We start from the raw sequence: 18825 nt of genomic DNA, 5'->3' as shown, positions 1-18825 counted from the left end.
TTATTATTTAAGTTATTGAAACATTCCAGTGCACTAAGGGATTTATAGAGCAAATCGAGAAAATTCATTATTGAACGAAGCGCATAGCGCTGAGTTCAATAATTATTTTCGAGATTTGCTCTATAAATCCCTTAGTGCACTGGGATTGTTTCAATAACGATATTGTCAGTACCGCCAGAGAAAAAAGATGATTCAAAACGCACATTTTGCTACGCGCATTTGAATAGGCATAACTGTGTGGTCAGGTCGTGTAAGATCTACTTTTGTGTGAGCTGTCTCAAGTGTGTCGTGCTTTCGTCACACGCAAACTCTTGTTTTAATTTCTGTTGGTAAATTCCAGTGTAGCGTTAAGCTAAAAAGTGATAATCTTTCATAGAGACCTCATTTGAACTCGGAGAAAGGGCTGTGCTCTTTGTCATTTGCGATTCAAAACCTCCAGTCGAGCTTCGACGGATTGACTGTGCAGAGTGGTGCCCCTTGAATTGACTCCAATGACTTGTCGACGGTTAGCACATTTTCAAAATAAATGTGGTATGTTTCTCGTGTTGTATCTTCACTCATCGGGGAGTCTGGTACTAAATATGAACAGTAAGAATGCTCTGAACCCTATACGTATTATATCCCCATCGTTTTTTCGGTCACATTTGCCCAACATGTTAATTTGCTGAGCGGGGTTTATGTCGTCTGCTAGGCTAGGGCAATCGAACCACTGCAGTCTCATTTCAAAAACAAAAATTGCTCGTCACGTTGCACTGAGTCTGCACGCATGAGGCAGGCTGGTAATAAGTCTTATATATGGTAAGAACGTTCTGAACCCTACACGTTTTCGATTCCGATTGTTCTTGCCTTGAAATAATAATTCGGAAACCATTCATTTACTGAACTGATCACTGATGCAGTCGTATTTCAGTGTAGTCTGCTACGTATGACCGAGTCGATCGAGTCAGTCGACTTCCAAATGCTGGTCTAGCTGGTACGTTATCGGAATAACACTTGTGTTTTCTGTTAGCCGCTGGGAATTGTATACTAACTCATCATTTGGTAATGTGGATAATAAGCTACATGTCACTAACACGGCATATGAGAAGAATCTATGCAAGTCGAAAATGAGATGAGACACAGCGGCTTCTATTTTTAGATCAGTGGCACTGTGGCACAGGCACATGCAATCTGTCAGAAAAAATCACTTCTGCTTTAATTGAGAAGCAGGAAATGTATGGTCATTTGGTATTGTGGAGAATATAAGCTACATGTCATTAATTTATTCTGAGGATGAAAGTACAGTCTCGCTTCGGCAAATGGCGGAAGAATACGCTCTGTGGAAAAGTTAGCGCACTCTTGGAGTGCGCTAACAGTTATAGCGCATCGCCATTAGCCAATCAACTGGTTCACATCAGTCATGTGACACCAGTACTTAATGACAATTATTGTTATTATTATTATTATTATTATTATTACTATTATAATCATTATTGCGGTACAGACAATATCGTTATTGAAACAATCCCAGTGCACTAAGGGATTTATAGAGCAAATATCAAAAATAATTATTGAACTCAATAATGAATTTTCTCGATTTGCTCTATAAATCCCTTAGTGCACTAGGATGTCTCAATAACTTAAATTATTTCATAAGAGATTAAAAACTGAAACCATGTTAGCAGTTTTATTCAAGATCACATGCTCACTGGGCAAGTCAACTGCAACCAAAATTGTCTCAAACTATCAAATCTAAGCTTTGCGCAGTGGTTGGACAGAATATCAAATACAGCGAATAATAATAGCGGAGAAGACGATCATAGTCATGAAACATCATCATGATAACTATTATGCTTTTTTGAATAATCTAAAAGTTGACGCTTTCGAAGGAATAGTACAAGTTCAAAGGCACACACTCACGTCAAAGAAATCCACGGCTTCGCTGTTCACGTCCTCCATTAGGGACTGGGCGCGAGCTGCCAACTGCTTGATCTTGCTGACCACTGGAAAACCTGTGATCTTGTCCGCCACCTTGCTGAGATCAACTGTAGCCTGGAGAGCCTTCTGTGTTACCTTCGGCAGCTTTTTCGTTGCCTCCGCCAGAGGGCGAAACCTGGTGAGCAAAATCTTTTACTGAAGATACCCAACCCGACAACAACAACAACAACAACAACAACAACAACAACAACAACAACAACAACAACAAAAAATGTCTGAAACTTTCAAAATTAAGTGGCTTACCTTCGATTACTGCAGTAATTACAGTGTTCAGCTATGATTAGAATGGTAAAATACAAAAAAAAGAATATTGTCAACCGAGATGCCGAAAAGGCAGTATGCCAAAAGAACTTTATGCCAAACTTTATGCCGAAAATAGACTATATACCGAAGGGACTTAATGCCGAAGAGATTAAGCCTATATGCTGAACGCGTATGCTACATTATTAAGGGACATTCTGCCGAAAGTAATTATTGTATGCCGAATGTAATTTATTATTTGGAGATTAATGCATGTTTTTACAATGCTCGCATTTAAGACAATTGTCTCAGTCTTGCAACAGCAAGATTACCCATGATATTATCACCGTTGTTGTTGTTTTATGTGGGGTTTTTTTTTGGTTTTTTTTTGGGGGGTGTTGGGGTTGTTGTTGTCTTCTCAGCGCTTTGCAGCAATGTACCAGCAACGACCTTAGAATTAAGCTCTTCCATAGCAGTTTAGCATCATTTTTCTTTTTAATTTGAAACAGTCGTTTTTCCGCTTTCCTTGTATTGTTTTCGTCAAGCAGTCTGCTGTAAAGCTTCAGGCAAGAGCGGAGTATAGTTCTCATCACTGTCATTGACCGGCACGGTTGGCCTAGTGGTAAGGCGTCCGCCCCGTGATCGGGAGGTCGTGGGTTCGAACCCCGGCCGGGTCATACCTAAGACTTTAAAATTGGCAATCTAGTGGCTGCTCCGCCTGGCGTCTGGCATTATGGGGTTAGTGCTAGGACTGGTTGGTCCGGTGTCAGAATAATGTGACTGGGTGAGACATGAAGCCTGTGCTGCGACTTCTGTCTTGTGTGTGGCGCACGTTAAATGTCAAAGCAGCACCGCCCTCATATGGCCCTTCGTGGTCGGCTGGGCGTTAAGCTAACAAACAAACAAACAAATCGCTGTCATTGATACAATTGACAGTGTCTCCCTAAAAATAGTCGACACTAACAGTTGCGATCCTTACCCGCTTTTGGGCTTCTGGGACGAGACGTCTTGATAGTTCTTGCCCATATTGTTCGCAAAGTTCTCCACGGGCTCCACAATTTTGTTGACAATGTGATCAAAGGCGCTGGTGATGTCCTCGTACATTCCTACGGTAAAATCCTGGATAAAAATAAGAAATCACGAGTTGAGTATGAACAGATAGGGCTTTAACCGGCGAGTCAAAAATGGATAATGAAATTTAGATTAAAAACCTCAGTGGCAGCAATGGTCAATAAGGGACATGTTTAGATAATACGCAAACAAGAACAAAATGTTCCTTTACGATTAGACCGTCTGTGAATGGCACAACTCTCTCCCACTTCGTGATGGCTTAAACAGGGGACATCACCCGTCCCTGGATATGTGTTCCCGGCTGGGTTGTGCCCATGCAATCCTTCTGTTCGGCGGAGACCGAAAAAAAAGATTTCTTTCGGTCAGTATAATATATACATAGATGTCCTTTGTAGTCGGCAGCAGACAAAATGAAACTTGTTTCAAATCGCCAACAACTTCGCCATCATTTTGGCTTTCTTCAAGGTAAGGGAAAGGTGGTGCCAAGAACTACCATAAAACTTCGGCAAATTTACAAAACTGTAATAGTTTTTTCTGCAAATCTACATGAACGCATCCTTGCATCACATACGGGTTTGTCGTGAAACTAAGACATTGATGTATAAAAAAAATTAAAAAATTAAAGTTGCTAGAAGCGATATAAAAACATTGAGTCAGGATCAACACCACAAATCAATCATCACCGAGACTACATTCAGATAGTCTCGGCTAACCATACCGAAGACCGAGACGGGCCATGCTTGCCGCCGCGAAGCACGCGTCCGTAGTACTTACTGAACCTATTTCCTTTCATTCTGAGCACATCTTTTAGAGTAAACATGACATATCAATATATTTGTACTACATTGGGGTGTGCACGTTAAAGATCCCACGATTGACAAAAGAGTCTTTCCTGGCAAAATTGTATAGGCATAGATAAAAAATGTCCACCAAAATACCCGTGTAACTTGGAATAATAGGCCGTGAAAAGTAGGATATGCGCCGAAATGGCTGCGATCTGCTGGCAGATGTCTTCTTCTTCTTCTTCTTCGTTCATGGGCTTAGACTCCCACGTTAACTCATGTTTTTAGCACGAGTGGATTTTTACGTGTATGACCGTTTTTACCCCGCCATTCAGGCAGCATACGCCGATTTCGGGGGAGCTGGCCGATGTGAATGCGTGATGTATTGTGTAAACAATTCCATCTCACACGGCATAAATAAATCCCTGCGCCTTGAATATGTGCACGATATAAATTGCATAAAAATAAAAAATAAAATAAAAAAAATCCCTGCGCTTAGAACTGTACCCACGGAATACGCGCGATATAAGCCTCATATTGATTGATTTGTGAATTCAAGAGAAAACGAGGAATACAACGCAATCAATCTGTTTGCGAAAAATCGATTTTAATTTCAACTTTAATGAGCAAACTTATTAATTAATTTTTAAGCCTCTAAGCTGAAATGCAATACCAAAGTCCGGGCTTTGTCGAAGATTACTTGACCAAAATTTAAACCAATTTGGTTGAAACATGTGAGCGTGACAGTGCCGCCTCAACTTTCACAAAAAGCCGGATAAAACGTCAACAAAGACATTTATAAAAATTTAAAAAACGAAATAAATTGGGTGAGGATATTATACTCTGGAACTCTCATGTAAAGTTTCACGAAAATCGGTCTGGTAGTTTTCTCTGAATCGTTACACACACACACACACACACACACACACACACACACACACACACACACACACACACACACACACACACACACACACACACACACACACACACACACCAAAACTTGACTAAATGTAAACAAGTCGCGTGAAGCGATATAAAGACATTTAGTCAAAATCAACACCACAAGCCAATCATCGCCGAGACTACTTTCAGACAGTCTCGGCTAACCATACTGAAGACCAAATTGGGTCACGCTCGCCTCCGCGAAGCACGCGTCTGTAGTGCTATTTGAACCTATTTCCTTTTATTCAGGGCATATTTTCAGAGTAAACATGACATATCTATATATTTTTGAATTCAGGAGAATTCCTGCGTGTACACCTGCGTGTAACAACAGGTGACCACGTGACCTTGGTAACGCAATCAATTTTACATTTGTTAGCGAAAAATCGATTTTAATGACAACTTTAATGAGCACACTCATTCATTAATGTTTAAGTCTCCAGGCTGAAATGCAATACCAAAGTCCGGGCTTCGTCGAAGATTATTTGACCAAATTTTCAACCAATTTGGTTGAAAAATGAGAGCGTGACGGTGCCGCCTCAACTTTCACAAAAAGCCGGATATGACGTCATCAAAGACATTTATTCAAAAAATGGAAAAAAAGGGTGGGGATATTATACTCAGAAACTCTCATTTAAAGTGTCATGAAAATCTGCCTGGTATATTTCTCTGAATCGTTGTACACACACACACACACACACACACACACACACACACACACACACACACACACACACACACACACACACACACACACACACACACACACATACATACATACACACGTACACCACGACCCTCATCTCGATCCCCCCTCTATGTTAAAACTTGACTAAATGTAAAAAGCGACCACCGTAAGCAGTTGGAAGCTGACTGTTACCTTGACAATATTCATATTGTAAGACAGACGGCCCTTGTAGCAGACCTCAATGTGGAGAATGTCCCACTGCTCCTCGATGAGACCTATGTGAACCTCCGCCCACACCTTGTCGTGGATAGTCACGTCCACGTGACCGCTAAGGACCTCTGAGATGGAACAGTAATACGTAAGGCGTTGTCATACATGGATACTCTGGAAGATCTTAACATTGTTACAATTATTTTTTTCACATACTAATGAGGTACAACTTGTCCAAAATGGATTGCAAATTAGTATTCAGTTTCTGGTATATGAAAAATTAACAGCATAGAGATGTTTCTGGTATGAAATGAAAGAAGAAGAGTTTCTATACTTGCACAATCAAATCATATAACTGATTCTCGTTTTCCCTCTTCTCAGTTTTCCAACATTTTCAGAAGAACACTGTATTTTACTTCATCGTTATGAGCTGTCCTGTAACATTTAAACTCAGTTTAAAGAATACCGTTGTTTTTAAAGGAACGCACCTTTTGCTTTTTTTTATAGCGCTAATGAGACACCATGCACATACCAATCTCCGGAGGCAGTTGTTTTGGTGCGTTAATCAATAATGATGCTACGCCGCAAAACGATAAAAGTACAGATAAATACAATACTTCATGTTTGTTGAATTCCCTTCAAAATCATTTTAAGGGAAATGAAAAGCAAAAATTGTCATTATTAAAGAAACCTTTCATCCCGTTTGAACGATCTGGTAAACAGCACAGTGCCGTTCAAACTTTTACATGGGATCAGGGTATTCTTCGACTTGGACAGATAAGAAACAATTCCTGTCCGAAATATTTTGTTCTTCCAACTGAATATTTCAATTTGACACAAGACTCAGCAACGAACATATTTTTTTTAATACCGATCTGCTAAGAAAGTAACCAAGCTGTTGTGTCCTTGTCTCGACGGATCATTAATTTGCAGGAAGGTATAAACATGAGGCACGTACTGAATACAGCGTCGATTCTGTTCTCAAAGTAGACACCGAAGCTTGCGCCTACATCCTCTGTTCCAAGCTCTTTTATCCAGTCATAGGGGGGTAATTCGATTTTAAACTTGAACAGGGCGCGGTCAAGCATGTCTCTCTTTACCCTTGCAACAGACTGGTAGGCGTAGGATTGGCTGAAGATGAAAAAAGGGGGAAAAGGTAGGTGAAAGTTAAGTTTAAAAGATGATCAATTAATGCCAGGGCGTAATAGGACCTCTCTCTCTCTCTCTCTCTCTCTCTCTCTCTCTCTCTCTCTCTCTCTCTCTCTCTCTCTCTCTCTCTCTCTCTTTCTCTCGCACACACACACACACACACACACACACACACACACACACACAAACACACACACACACACACACACACACACACACACACATACACACACACACAAACACACACACACACAAACACACACACACACACACACACACATACACACACACACACACAACCATAGGGTAATCACGTACGTGCGTGTTTCATCAACACTGATTTTGTCGATACACACATAGCACATTTACAGTGCAGAACAAAGCACCATAGCCTTGTCTTAACAAATACTGACCTGAGCATGTCATTTTCAAACTGCTGCGAGGCGTGACGACGCCGGGGATGTTTGACGTAAGTACTGAGTGCCATCTGACGGACCGTGTGCATGTCGTCGGTCATCAGGGAATTTAATATGGCACGGGCAGTCTGCCAAACATGGCAAATTAAAGGGTTACGATGATGAAAAACTCCAATTCAGAGGTAAATTAGTATTTAACAAAGAGGCATAAGGTAGGGTACGATAAAGGAAGCAGGCATGAAAATTCTCCGTATTTTCCGTATTTTTGAAAAAAATAAACCGTATTTTTTTTTATTTTCCGTATTTTTCCGGTTTTTTTTTCCCCTACTCATAGTTATAGTAAAATAGTTTTGGGGCCATGTTTGAATCCAATTTTAAGGCTCAGATAGCCCCAGATTGCACCAAATTGCACCCTTGAGAAAAAAATTTCCGGGGGGGCATGCCCCCGGACCCCCCTAAAAGTCTTGGCGCTACGCGCCTGCGAAACTTAACGCTACGCGCCTTCGAATTTTGTTTTCAGTATTTTTTTTTCCAGTTTTCATGCCTGGGAAGAGTGACAGTTGAGATCATTTTACTGAAAGGTTAAGCCGGGTTATATCTGGCAACTTTGCTTCCACCGCCGCAGATTCCTAAACTGATATAGCAACGGTCGAACATTGGTCTCAACCCATCTCAAGTGTCTTTGAACAGAAAGACTGATCGTTTCAGGTATCAAGTAGGCAAATGTATTTGACGATTCTCTGCTGTGCAACACCCTTAACGGTTTTCTTAAAGCATCAGGGTAAAGATATATTCAAGTTATGAATAAAAACCATGACTGAGCGCGCGACCCTACGGCTAACAGTCGCTTTCTGAATTTTTAAATCAAAGATACTTTTTGTCGGACATTTTGTATTTTATTTTACATAGAGTTCTTTCGTGTGTAGTACTGTACAACTTTTGTTCTGTCAATGTGTGACACACTCATCTCGGCTCATCCCAAATCACTTACCACTTCAGTTCACTCGCACCCACCTCAGTACAATTGTACCGCCTCATTGCGTCGAGAGCGGCTCGTCTCCACATCTGATGACCTCTGTTAGGTTTGGCGTGTAACAACAGGTGACCACGTGACCTTGGTAATCCCGCGTTACCTAGCGCCTGTAGTAGCACGGCTTTGCTCACGTGATGGTTCTCGTGATCAGTGTCCTCCAACCAGGTGCTTCGCTTGCTCACGTGATGGTCACCTGGTTATGGGAAAAAGGACGCCAGAGAGCTTTTATTTTGAATCACGAGTTTGAGAAAATCAAAGTTCGTATTCATCAATCAAACTCACCATTAGTTAAACCCAGAAAACAGCTTGTTCTAATGCATAAATTGAACTTAAAACACAAACAGTGAAAGGAACCATTTTCAAAATAGACGTCAGCGTTCCACGTGGAAGGTTCGGGGTTCAAATTCCGGTTGCGCCTATGGACTGGGTGGCCGAGTGGTAACGCACTTGCGCTCGGAAACGAGAGGTTGCGAGTTCGACCCTGGGTCAGGGCGTTAGCAATTTTCTCCCTCCTTTCCTAAACTAGATGGTGGGTTCAAGTGCTAGTCTTTCGGATGAGACGAAAAACCGAGGTCCCTTCGTGTACACTACATTGGGGTGTGCACGTTAAAGATCCCACGATTGACAAAAGGGTCTTTCCTGGCAAAATTGTATAGGCATAGATAAAAATGTTCACCAAAATACCCGTGTGACTTGGAATAATAGGCCGTGAAAAGTAGGATATGCGCCGAAATGGCTGCGATCTGCTGTCCGATGTGAATGTGTGATGTATTGTGTTAAAAAAAATTCCATCTCACACAGCATAAATAAATCCCTGCGCCTTGAATATCTGCGCGATATAAATTGCATAAAATAAAAATAAAAAATAAAAAAATAAAATGCATGTAATATAAACTTGGCCAAAAATCTTATTGCAACAAATTTCAAACCCAAATTAAAGCATTAATCCCCGTGTCATTTCATTAAAACTTTATTTGCCAAAGAAGGCCGTTTACTTAACCTTCAGGATCACCTTTTGGATTAAACATTTCTTTTACAGGGATCACGTGACCGCCGCTCAAGTAAAGGTACCCTAAAAATCGACCAGACAAAAACGGAAGAGCCGAATGAAAAATCGACAAAAAATCACAATAGGCAAAACTTTGCAACTTTGACATACGAGAAGAAAGTCAAACCAATTATCTACCCTGAACAGATTGTTTTGTTTTGCTACCTTGCGTAGTTCGCGTGCTATGTTATTCCTTCTGATACAAGTGTCGATCGCAAGAGGGGTCAAAAACGGGACTTTTTGCGGCATGTTTTAGGGTTATCATGACAAAAAAGGCTACCCTTTAGCAATGACTTGGTGGATTGCTTTGAAACTTTCAGAATAGTTTACCAACATACTAGAAATACTTCGAGCGAAACTATGGATTGTTACAGGAGTTTGATAAAATGTTATGCAATTTTTCGAAAGAAGTTTTTAATCTCGTCATAGGATTGTTCACTTTGGTCCACAAAATTAATGATTGTGCAGGTCTTTAGAAAAATGATTGATACACACACTGCTAATGTGCGTGTAAGCACTGACACAAATTTGCTGGGCCTGTAAACACGCTACATATTTAAGCGATGATTCTCGTGCCACAGCGATGCCCAGCCAAGCGTGACCGTAGCATGTTTTGAGAGGCACCCAGCGATAACAGCTGTAAGCGCGAAAAAGCGTGAACGTTACTTTTTTTTCTCATGTGTTTGCATAAATAGCAAATTAACGCCAGCGGCTACACATAAATGAAACTTTTTGGACCCAAGTGAACAATCCTATGACAACATTTTTCGAAACATTGCGTCACATCTGGATAAAAAACCGTAACGATCCACACTTTCGCACGAATTATCTCTGGTATGTTGGTAAACTATTCTGAAAGTTTCAAAGCAATCCACTAAGTCATTGCTAAAATGTAGCGCTTTTTGACATGATATCCATAAAAATTAACGTAAAACGTCCCGTTTTTGACGACCCAAAAACCAACCAACCAACCGCTCTTGCGATCGATACCTGCATCAGTGGGAATAGCATAGCACACGAAATACGCAAGGTAGCAAAACAAAACAATCTGTTCAGGGTAGATAATTGGTTTATATAACGTATTATAAAGTTGCAAAGTTTTGCCTGTTGGGATTTTGTGTCTATTTTTAATTCGGCCCTTCCGTTTTTGTCTGGTAGATTTTGAGGGTACTCTTACTTGAGTGGCGGTCACATGATCCATGTAAAAGAAATATTTAATCCCAAAGGTTAAGTAAACGGCCTTAACTGGCACATACAGTTTTAATAAAATGACACAGGAAATAATGCTTTAATTTGGCCAAGTTTATTTGTGCAATTTTTGCAATGTGACAGTCGGGCGTCATAGAGGAGAAAGTATTGTATTGCACAATCATTATTTCATGGAAGTTTAGGAGGTGTGTGTGAGCGAGAGGGGGGTGGTGGCCCGTTTGGTTGTGCGTCCGTCTACGTAATTTTCTGTCCGTCTGACTGTCTATCTTTTTCATTCCATGTATCCGTCTGTGCCCCCCCCCCCCTCTCTCTTTCTCTCTCTCTCTCTCTCTCTCTCTCTCTCTCTCTCTCTCTCTCTCTCTCTCTCTCTCTCTCTCTCTCTCTCTCTCTCTCTCTCTCTCTCTCTAATCGAAGCGCCATTCCAGATTTAGGAGCAGCCGAAATTTACAAAAATACTATTTGGACGGATCTTTTGGCACCGTTGTTGTCACCCACTAATAACTAATACAGTTTTATAACTCTACTTTTGAATGAGACCAATTGTATAATTGTTTCAGAATAGCAGCTACCCGCAATGTTTGGTAAAAGCATAACCACTAAATATTTCAGTAAACGCTCCATTATAACAGCATTGAAGTCAAAGATTAAATGTAGACATAGAAAAACAAATGTTCTTTAACCAGCAGCACAGCAGATGCTAGCTGTAAAGGAAACACGTACCGTTAGTTCCTATTCAAGGTATGCAGCAGTACCGTCTTTCTGGTGTAAAGTCACATGTAATTTCATGTTTACCCTTTTAGCAATTTTGGAGGTTTCACAATGAGCATTCCCAGCGCTCTGTCCCTTTCGGCCGTGCATGAAACTAGAGGCAGGAATCACGCTACCCCTTCTAACCTTGAGGGTGAGGTCCAACTATCACAATGAGTTTCCTCTTACCTTGTGCATGAAGGTCAAGCCAAGACTCAAGTCTGTCCACGAGTCCATTAGCTCGTTGTTTGCGTCCAGCGCGAGCCGAGTTCCTGGCCAGACTGCCCACTGCAAGACACGCCCTGATCTGAACCCTGCTCTTCATGACTGTTGCTCCGTGGTGCTCTCCTCTCTCCCCAAAACACAGCCTGGCAATGGCTTTCACAAAGCGCTGGAACAGAGTACAAAGTCAGCGGTACAACCCTTCCATAAAAAGGGAAAACAAGAGGCGAAGCCTTCAAGGCTCACGTAAGAAATCGACAAACAGTAACACAAACTCAATCACTCCGTCACACACACACACACACACACACACACACACACACACACACACACACACACACACACACACACACACACACACACACACACACACACACACACACAGAAAGAGCATAGGTGAAACTGTGCAAGAAAGCGAGACACTAGATCTAGATCTGTCTGTCTGCATGTAGCCTACTTACAAGGACACGACTGCCAACTGGTCTCGGCGCGCTCAAAATAATAATGACCGAGACTGTCAGTACTTCCTTCGCGTGACGTCTAACCCTCTTACGTCATAATGTGACGTCAATGTAATGTGACGTCTTCAAATGTTAGAGTTTCTACCACAGACATACACACGCACAGACGCACGCACGCACGCACGCACAGACAGACAAAGTTACGATCGCATAGGCTACACTTACGTGAGCCAAAAACAAACAAGTGAACTTGCAGCACACGAACTTAGAAGACGAAGAAAACAAGCAAGAAGAGTTCAACTGCAGAGCGTCTCCGCAAGCGATGTCCTCGCTTGGTAATTCACTTTAAACATGCGAAGGGTGTGTGTGTGTGTGTGTGTGTGTGTGTGTGTGTGTGTGTGTGTGTTGTGTGTGTGTGTGTGTGTGTGTGCGTGCGTGCGTGCGTGCGTGCGTGTGACGTTGCGTGCCTGCATGTGTGCCAACCTCAGTGCGTGCGTGCATGCATGTGTTTGTGTGCGTGTGTGCTATGCCTGCCTTCGTACATACCTCCGTGGGGTGTTCCAAGCTGACACAGTGGATGAATACTCTCCTCAGTTCTTCGCTCACTGGGTTGACCTTGGACACCACGTGTTTAAGGATCAGATCTTGTGATGTCTCATCCCCGATGCGTGACACGACGTCAATAAAGATGTGACGTCGGTCTTCGCAAGAAGAGTCGTTATCATAGCAACCGTTGCCAAGTATGCCATCCACCAGTTTGACATAGTCGTCCTTGTGAAGAAATTCAAGAATGCGGCGCAGGTTTGCCACGCATATGGTTCTGTTTAAGTCCTCTGAAAGAGATAAGTAACGGCAACATTAGTAACGGATGGAAGTTTTGAGCCAATGTAACTTCATACCCATTTAATCTCAATGATGGATGAACCGCTGAGAATGCACATTCACCATAGATTTGTTTCGCGTACGGGTGAAAAGAGAGTCAGAAGGAATAATTTGTTTTAGGAAGCAACGTACAGACTAAATATAGATGCTCGTTTGTGCATGAACAAAAGCCGCAGGAAAAAAAACCTTGCATGAGAAGGTACATGTACAAGGGATATTTGTGCATACCTAAGATATTGGACAATAGAGGCCAATCTGTTTTCAATCTCCATGGATATATCTTAAATAGCCACTCTCGATTTTAGGCGCAAATCGTCATGTCGTTTCCGTAGAAAAAAGAGGATCACTGTTTTCGGAGGATAAAATACCAATACAAAAAAAATTCGTAGGAGAGGCTGCAACAACCGAATCCAGAGCAAACTGCATCTCCGTCAACAAGTGATGTTGAATATCATATAATTATTGACAATTAATATATCCGGCATTACTACCTCGCAAGTGTGAAGCCATTCATGCTGAAACTTACTTTGTACGGGATATTTCTCGAAACATTGCAGGCATTCAGTTATGTTGTCCCGGACAGTTTCCAACCGAACGAGCTGCTCTGGCTTCTGAAAATGAAAACAAATCAGACAAGTATTTTAATGCTATCGCTGCAAATGTATAGTTTCATTAAAAAAAAAAATTTAAATGAGTGCTCTGAAAAAGACAAATACATTAATGCAATCTGTCGCAGACAGGCTGCTAACGTTCCAAAATCAGGCATGAACAAATCTTTTGTCTCTAACTACACATTCCATAATTTTTTTATTTATTTGTTTTTGGTGGGTGTTGGTGTTTTTGTTTTTAAATCAAAGACACTAATAACATATAACAGCTTGCACAAGGCAAAAATCAGCAAGCTTTGAAAAGGAAGAAAAAACAAGTCGCGTGAAGCGATATAAACACATTTAGTCAAGCTGTCGGCATAAACGGAACAGATTAACACCCCCAGAAAGTCATCGCCGAGACTATATGTCTCGACTAACCACACGGAAAAACTGAGACTAGTCACGCTCGTCTCCGCGTAGAGCGCGAACGCAGTACTTATTTTCTTATTTCCTTTAATTCTGAGCACATTTTTACTGTAAACATGACATATGTATATGTTTTTTAAATCAGGAGAAATTGAGGAATACGATGCAATTTATTTTAAATCTGCTAGTGAAAATTCGATTTTAATGAAAAAGTTTAATGAGCAAACTAATTAACTAATTTTCACGCTGCCGAGCTGAAATTCAATCCCATAGTCCGGACTTCGTCGAAAATTGCTTGACCAAAATTTCAATTAATTTGATTGAAAAATGAGGGCGTGACAGTGCGGCCTCAACTTTCACAAAAAGCCGGATATGACGTCATCAAAGATATTTATCGAAAAAATGAAAAAAACGTCTAGGGATATTATACCCAGGAACTCTCATGAGAAATTTCATGAAGATAATGGTCCAGTAGTTTTCTCTGAATCGATGTATACATACACACACACACACACACACACACACACACACACACACACACACACAAACACACGCAGAGAAACACACACATTCATACATACATACATAGTACATACATTCATACACACACACACACACACACACACACACACACACACACGCACACACACACACACACACACATCACGACCCTCGTCTCGATTCCCCGTCTATGTTAAAACATTTAGTCAAAACTTGACTCAATGTAATGAGGGTGTAAGGCCATCTCTTAAATGTACACAGACAAAGGGTTCGAGACAGGAAGACAAGTTTACTCAAAGAGAAGAAAGCTAGAAAATGATAACAAAACAGAGAGATGCTTTAAAAGAAAAAGATCCTGAGGCAGATTCAGACAAAGAAGGAAAAAGGATAATATGAGGTCAGGGAGCAACATGTCTTCGTGTTTACCTTAGTTGTCTGTAAGCTTTGTGCGGTGAGGTTGTGGTACAAATCACTTCCAGATATTCTTGGGCTAGACATAAATAAGAGTAAAACATCATTATATTGGACACTAAAATGGTGAGCAGTTATTTTTCGGCTAACAAGAACTTTTTTTTTAAAGAGGAAAAAAGGCGAAAGAAACTGGATGTATGAATAAATCGAGTATGAAGCAATTGTTTTAATCAGATGTTATACGAGATTCCATTTCCTTTTCAGGATATTCTGCGAGAATGTGAACATAGGATCTAAATTGTATACACACAACACATTTATGTATTTTTTGATTTAGGAAATTATAAAAAAATTGAATGCAAAAATCTTAATTAACAAACAGATTGATTATTTTGTTACGCTTCAGAGCTGAAAAGCAATCTCTTAGTCCACACTCAATCAAAGATTGTCTGACCAAAATATCAATGAATGTCATTAGAAAAATAAGCATACGAAGAGTGTTGCCTCCGGTGTTTGTTTCGTAAGCCTGACAAAGACATTCAACGAAAATTAAATGTACAAAAAAAACTGTGGGGATATTACCTGGACAAATTACAATGTAACGTTTCATAAACATCTCTGTCTGCTAGTTTTCCTTTCCTGGAATTGCTCAACATATACACGCACTATCACCCACACACACGTTTAGTGGTGTGTTTCTTCTGGGCATCAGCCGTTTGTCGTCCGTCTCCTTCCTGATATCACATAGATTAATCAACGACTCAGGCTCTTTTGTAATTGCCTGCAATTAAAGCAACAAAAGTACCTACCGCTTTCCGTCTAGTAAGACAGCAACATCGATCGTAGCCTGGATTTTAGGAAAATCTACAAACAAACAAGAATATACACAACAATGTCATCAAAAGTGCAATCACCATCTCCACAACCCTTTCGACCCAAAATTGTGTGGTTGAATAAGGAAATACAATTTTTTGTAAATTAAGAAACTTCAAAAACGTCATGTATTTTCGCTATCATCACCATAATGTGTATGGAACAGACACGCTTCAAAAATTCAAATACAAAAAAAACATCATTATAACAAACGCAAATCAGCAAACATTTTGAAAATAGGTTCTGTGATTGTATTTAATAGGACAGACTTCCCATCCAAATACCAAACCCTCGTTTATATGATTCTTGACATGTCATCACATTCAACAGTCTGTATCAAAAAGTCCATCCGGTAGATTTCTTACACTTGTTTCAAAAGGCTCTGAAATTAGCACAGGCAAAATGTCAGCGAATTCGAATACTTTGGTCAATCGATGTCATATGTCAATAAAGTGACTGGTTTTGTGTAAAGCAGCAGTGTGAAGCTCCGAAGTGCAACTTGTAACATGTAAATATCAACCAAATAATTGAAATCAAGACAATGATTAACTCCGTTTGAAAACGCATCCGTTGACAAAGGTAGCAAAAATTGTGTTCAATTACCGCCAGAGCTTGTTGTGTTGATTTCTTTTGCACCTGGTACCGGGTTCGACCTGAAAATAAAACTCATTAACAGACCCCGGAATTAAAAAATTGAATTGAATCGAATAATTGTTCTTTATTAGGTTACAATACAATTTTTCTCGCGCGATGATTTGCAATCGATTTCGTTGTGTTTTTGTAGTGTCACACAAACACATACAACAGACACAATACACACAACCGACACCAAAAAGAAGCAATATTCATACACACATGTTTTCTTGCTTGCTCTCTCTCTCTCTCTCTCTCTCTCTCTCTCTCTCTCTCTCTCTCTCTCTCTCTCTCTCTCTCTCTCTCTCACTCTCGCTCGCTCGCTCCCACTTGCTCGCTCTCTCTCTCTCTCTTATAATTTTTTCCTTTCTTTGTATCTCTGTTTTAATTCTTTCCTTTTTTTCAAACGACCTCGGATCGAAAAAAACAAAAAAAACACGAACAACTTACAGTTTTGTCTCCGATCTCTGATTTTTCAGTAAAATCGTGTCTTTTGCATTTGCCTTTTGCAGCGTGCCACTGTGGTCATAGTGCAGCGTCTTAAAATACAAAAACATGGACACTATAAGTTATAGATTTATAAGCTGATATGCAATAAAAAAAAAAATTAATACAACACCTCTCTCTCTCTCTCTCTCTCTCTCTCTCTCTCTCTCTCTCTCTCTCTCTCTCTCTCTCTCTCTCTCTCTCTCTCTCACACACACACACACACACACTAGCGCACCTTGTTATGGTATCTGAAGACAGGGTCAGAACTGGCGTGTGATCTGTGCAGCTTCAGTCCTTTTGCTGTGCTCTCAGCAGTGTAGTTGTGTAGCAGATCGCCTGCAGCATAAATTATGTCCAAACAAAAACTCAATATGTGGAATGGTCAATAGCTATTCAGACCTGATCACGGAACAAAGAGTTTTCTTTAATCCTCGAGTGTTGAACTTTTAACAAAGTTAAAAGATGGCAGGTTCGAAATTGTGTCTTAACTAATTTATTCTTAGGGTCTTAAATCGCGTTTCACGTCTACTTACAAACAAACATGGCTCAACGTAGGGCATCATTTTTCGTCTCGATGGGGAATGAAAAATGGTAGAGGGGAAAAAGATAAGCGTAACATGCATACGATCCGAGATTTCATGTCCATGTTTGCACATGCGCACTGGTCGAATGAAAAAGTTGGACCCAGAAACTTAAGATCACTTGGTCTTTATAGAAACTGACCTGTGGTCAACGCAGCCAAATGACCAGCAAAGGGACGACTTTAAACTATGGATAAAGAAACGGTTAACAGTTCTGATACCACAGAGATCATGGTATCTGTTGGAGTATGACATTTAACCTTCTCATGGGCATCTAAACCTATCAAGAACATTATCTCATTACATGCTAAAAAATATAAAATCATGAAAAAGAAAGGTTGGAGAGCTTTCAAGAGCCATATTTACAGGATCAACATATTCATGACGTCACAGTGTTGGTTCAGCTGTTGTCCACAGTGAATGAACAGCCCAGAATGACACACACACACACACACACACACACACACACACACACACACACACACACGCACACGCACACAGTGAGAAAGCATAGCTACCGTAGTGATCATTCTCGCTGACGCTGTATGCCCACTGATCTTGTTCTTCCTCAATCTAAAAAAACACATTCACACACAGACTCTGTAAGAAGAACACTGGAGTTTAGCATGACAGATTTCTGCACAGGGTATGAGAGATTTAGTGGCTCAAAAAAAAGTTAGACTAACTAGATCTGTGTGCCTACCAGCCTGTCTGCCTGTCTGCCAGTCTGCCTGTCTGCTTGCCTGCCTGCCTGCCTGCCTGCCTGCCTGCCTGCCTGCCTGTCTGTCTGTTCGTCCGTCCGTCCGTCCGTCCGTCCGTCCGTCCGTCCGTCCGTCCGTCCGTCCGTCTGCTTGCCAATATTTGTCATGGTACGTTATTTCTTTAAAGTTCATGCATACGCGCGAGAGTTAAAAAAAAACGCATACAATTGTCCGCAAATACACTCGTCACTTACTCTAATACAGTAACCATTTTACGGTTGATATCCAAAGACACGAAAAAGGGCATGGGCGGATTTACTACCAGGAAAGAAAAAACTACTGTATAGCTATTCTGATGGACACGTGGGGGAATTCGGGGGCTGTGATTGGATGGTCTCTTCCGATCATCAAAGCATAATGCTACGGAAGTTGGCCATTTTTGCCAATATCCAAAAGCATATTGACAATAAAGACGCATGGTTCCGGTTTAACCATCTGTACCACACGATGTTTCAGCATACACTGACAACTTGAAATTCT

At 40.9% G+C, this 18825-nt stretch overlaps 1 protein-coding gene across 1 annotated transcript in view; it reads right to left on the bottom strand.

Annotated features, from left to right (window-relative positions):
• The window catches only part of LOC138979052 (uncharacterized), a 93753-nt gene that overhangs the window by 69760 nt on the left and 5168 nt on the right, over window positions 1-18825 (bottom strand). The window contains exons 3-12 of the mRNA XM_070351862.1: window positions 17239-17339; window positions 13607-13691; window positions 12745-13031; window positions 11705-11906; window positions 8493-8704; window positions 7476-7606; window positions 6872-7044; window positions 5896-6041; window positions 3197-3336; window positions 1900-2092 (exon numbers count right to left, since the gene is read on the bottom strand). Coding sequence (XP_070207963.1) covers window positions 1900-2092; window positions 3197-3336; window positions 5896-6041; window positions 6872-7044; window positions 7476-7606; window positions 8493-8704; window positions 11705-11906; window positions 12745-13031; window positions 13607-13691; window positions 17239-17339 — 1670 coding nt within the window. The remainder of the gene's footprint in view (window positions 1-1899; window positions 2093-3196; window positions 3337-5895; window positions 6042-6871; window positions 7045-7475; window positions 7607-8492; window positions 8705-11704; window positions 11907-12744; window positions 13032-13606; window positions 13692-17238; window positions 17340-18825) is intronic.

This window comes from Littorina saxatilis, linkage group LG10 (genome assembly GCF_037325665.1).
Source record: "Littorina saxatilis isolate snail1 linkage group LG10, US_GU_Lsax_2.0, whole genome shotgun sequence".
Lineage (NCBI taxonomy): Eukaryota > Metazoa > Mollusca > Gastropoda > Littorinimorpha > Littorinidae > Littorina > Littorina saxatilis.
This window is presented reverse-complemented; position numbering and strand designations above follow the sequence as displayed.